Here is a 1,463-nt window from a genome sequence, read left to right as displayed (position 1 = left end):
GAAAAAATACCATAAACTAAAAAAAAATCTGTGACAGGGTCACTGATCTTTTTCTTGAAAAGGAACGGAGGGTAGAATTCATAACCCACACATTTTATAGTGCTTCCTCTCCTTGAAAGACCAGCATCTGCCACCGATTGAAATGAAATATAAACGTGTGTCTTGTTTGTCCAGACTACTAAATGAATTTATATGAACTTTAGTTCAGGATGACAGACATTATGAGCCACACTCCACACCAGCAGACACTAACATTAAGTTTAGTAATTATCTGTATTGTATTTCATTAATCATAGCATTTTACTACAGTTTATAAAGTGTAAAAAACACTCAGGATTTGAACTCAGTTCTCCCACATGTGATCAATGTTCCACATCCATCACTCCAACATGGTGATCCTGATGTCTCCAACTGTTATTTATCTGGAAACAAATACTTTGTGTTTTTTCTACATTTTGATACCTAACTAAAATATTAAACAGAAATATACTTTAGAAAGACTGATAGAAAGACCACCACAAAATATTTTAAAAGAAAGAGTAAAATGAAAACACTTGTGTAAGAGGGAGTGAAGTTAAAAAGGAAGAGGGGTTCAAATATAATTTTTATTTAAAAAGGAGATAKTTTTATCTGAGATGGACTTTAATCTGTTCCTCTTCTTTGCTGCTACCTCTCCGGCTGTGAAGACTCTTTCATGTGGCACCTCCTCTAAAAAACCACAGCTTTCACCTGAATCAGGTCATTTTTCTGAAGTCTTGAGTTGAAACAGTTCAACGCTGATGTGACGTCACGAGGCCTCCTTCAGAGTAGTCACGTGATCATGGACTCGCAAYCGAATCACGGTCTCGCGATACTTCTTCTTTGTTGTGGTAACCAGAGCTCTGGTGGTAACTAGCCGAGTCGAACGGAGCTAATATCTAATCCATATGTTCACCGAGGTGAAGAAAGTGGAGATAGTGGGTCAGACAGACTGGATGAATCTGTGGAGGAAACATTTCTAAGAAGAACTGGAGCCTTGGAGAGGAAATGAGCGCAGGTTTGTATTTTTTTATTCGCCCTACAGCGATGCTAAGCTAGCTGTAGCTGCTGTAGCTGCTGTAGCCAACGGAGTTAGCAATAACCCGTGAGGTGAATATGACCATCTATTTATAGAACTGGATCAGACATCAGAATCTGCTTTATTGTCATTCACACACAACATCAATGATGCAATGCAGAACGAAATTGCAGTTTATTACATCCATTCGGAATAACAAACATGGGGGAACGAATCGCCTGTGTAAGAGTGCCTTCATTCGATCCAGTTCTATGGCTGTGACTCAATTCATGGGCTGGGCCATGTCGGCCACGTCCTCGCTGGGCCGGGTAGGCTGCTCAAAACTGCTGTGAAATGAGACGGTCTACCCTTCAGCTGACGTCGGCTTCACCTGGGTTTGCGTGACCATCCGCTACCCTGTAGTGAT

The 1,463-nt window shown here is 40.7% G+C and overlaps 1 protein-coding gene across 1 annotated transcript in view; it reads left to right on the top strand.

The window, feature by feature from the left end:
- The first annotated feature begins 900 nt into the window (after positions 1 to 900).
- The window catches only part of LOC106525047 (gastrula zinc finger protein XlCGF52.1), a 33,283-nt gene continuing 32,720 nt past the window's right edge, over positions 901 to 1,463 (top strand). The window contains exon 1 of the mRNA XM_014019152.1: positions 901 to 1,036. Coding sequence (XP_013874606.1) covers positions 1,027 to 1,036 — 10 coding nt within the window. The 5' untranslated portion in view covers positions 901 to 1,026. The remainder of the gene's footprint in view (positions 1,037 to 1,463) is intronic.

Source organism: Austrofundulus limnaeus, unplaced genomic scaffold, assembly GCF_001266775.1.
Source record: "Austrofundulus limnaeus strain Quisiro unplaced genomic scaffold, Austrofundulus_limnaeus-1.0 Scaffold210, whole genome shotgun sequence".
NCBI classification, from domain to species: domain Eukaryota; kingdom Metazoa; phylum Chordata; class Actinopteri; order Cyprinodontiformes; family Rivulidae; genus Austrofundulus; species Austrofundulus limnaeus.
This window is presented reverse-complemented; position numbering and strand designations above follow the sequence as displayed.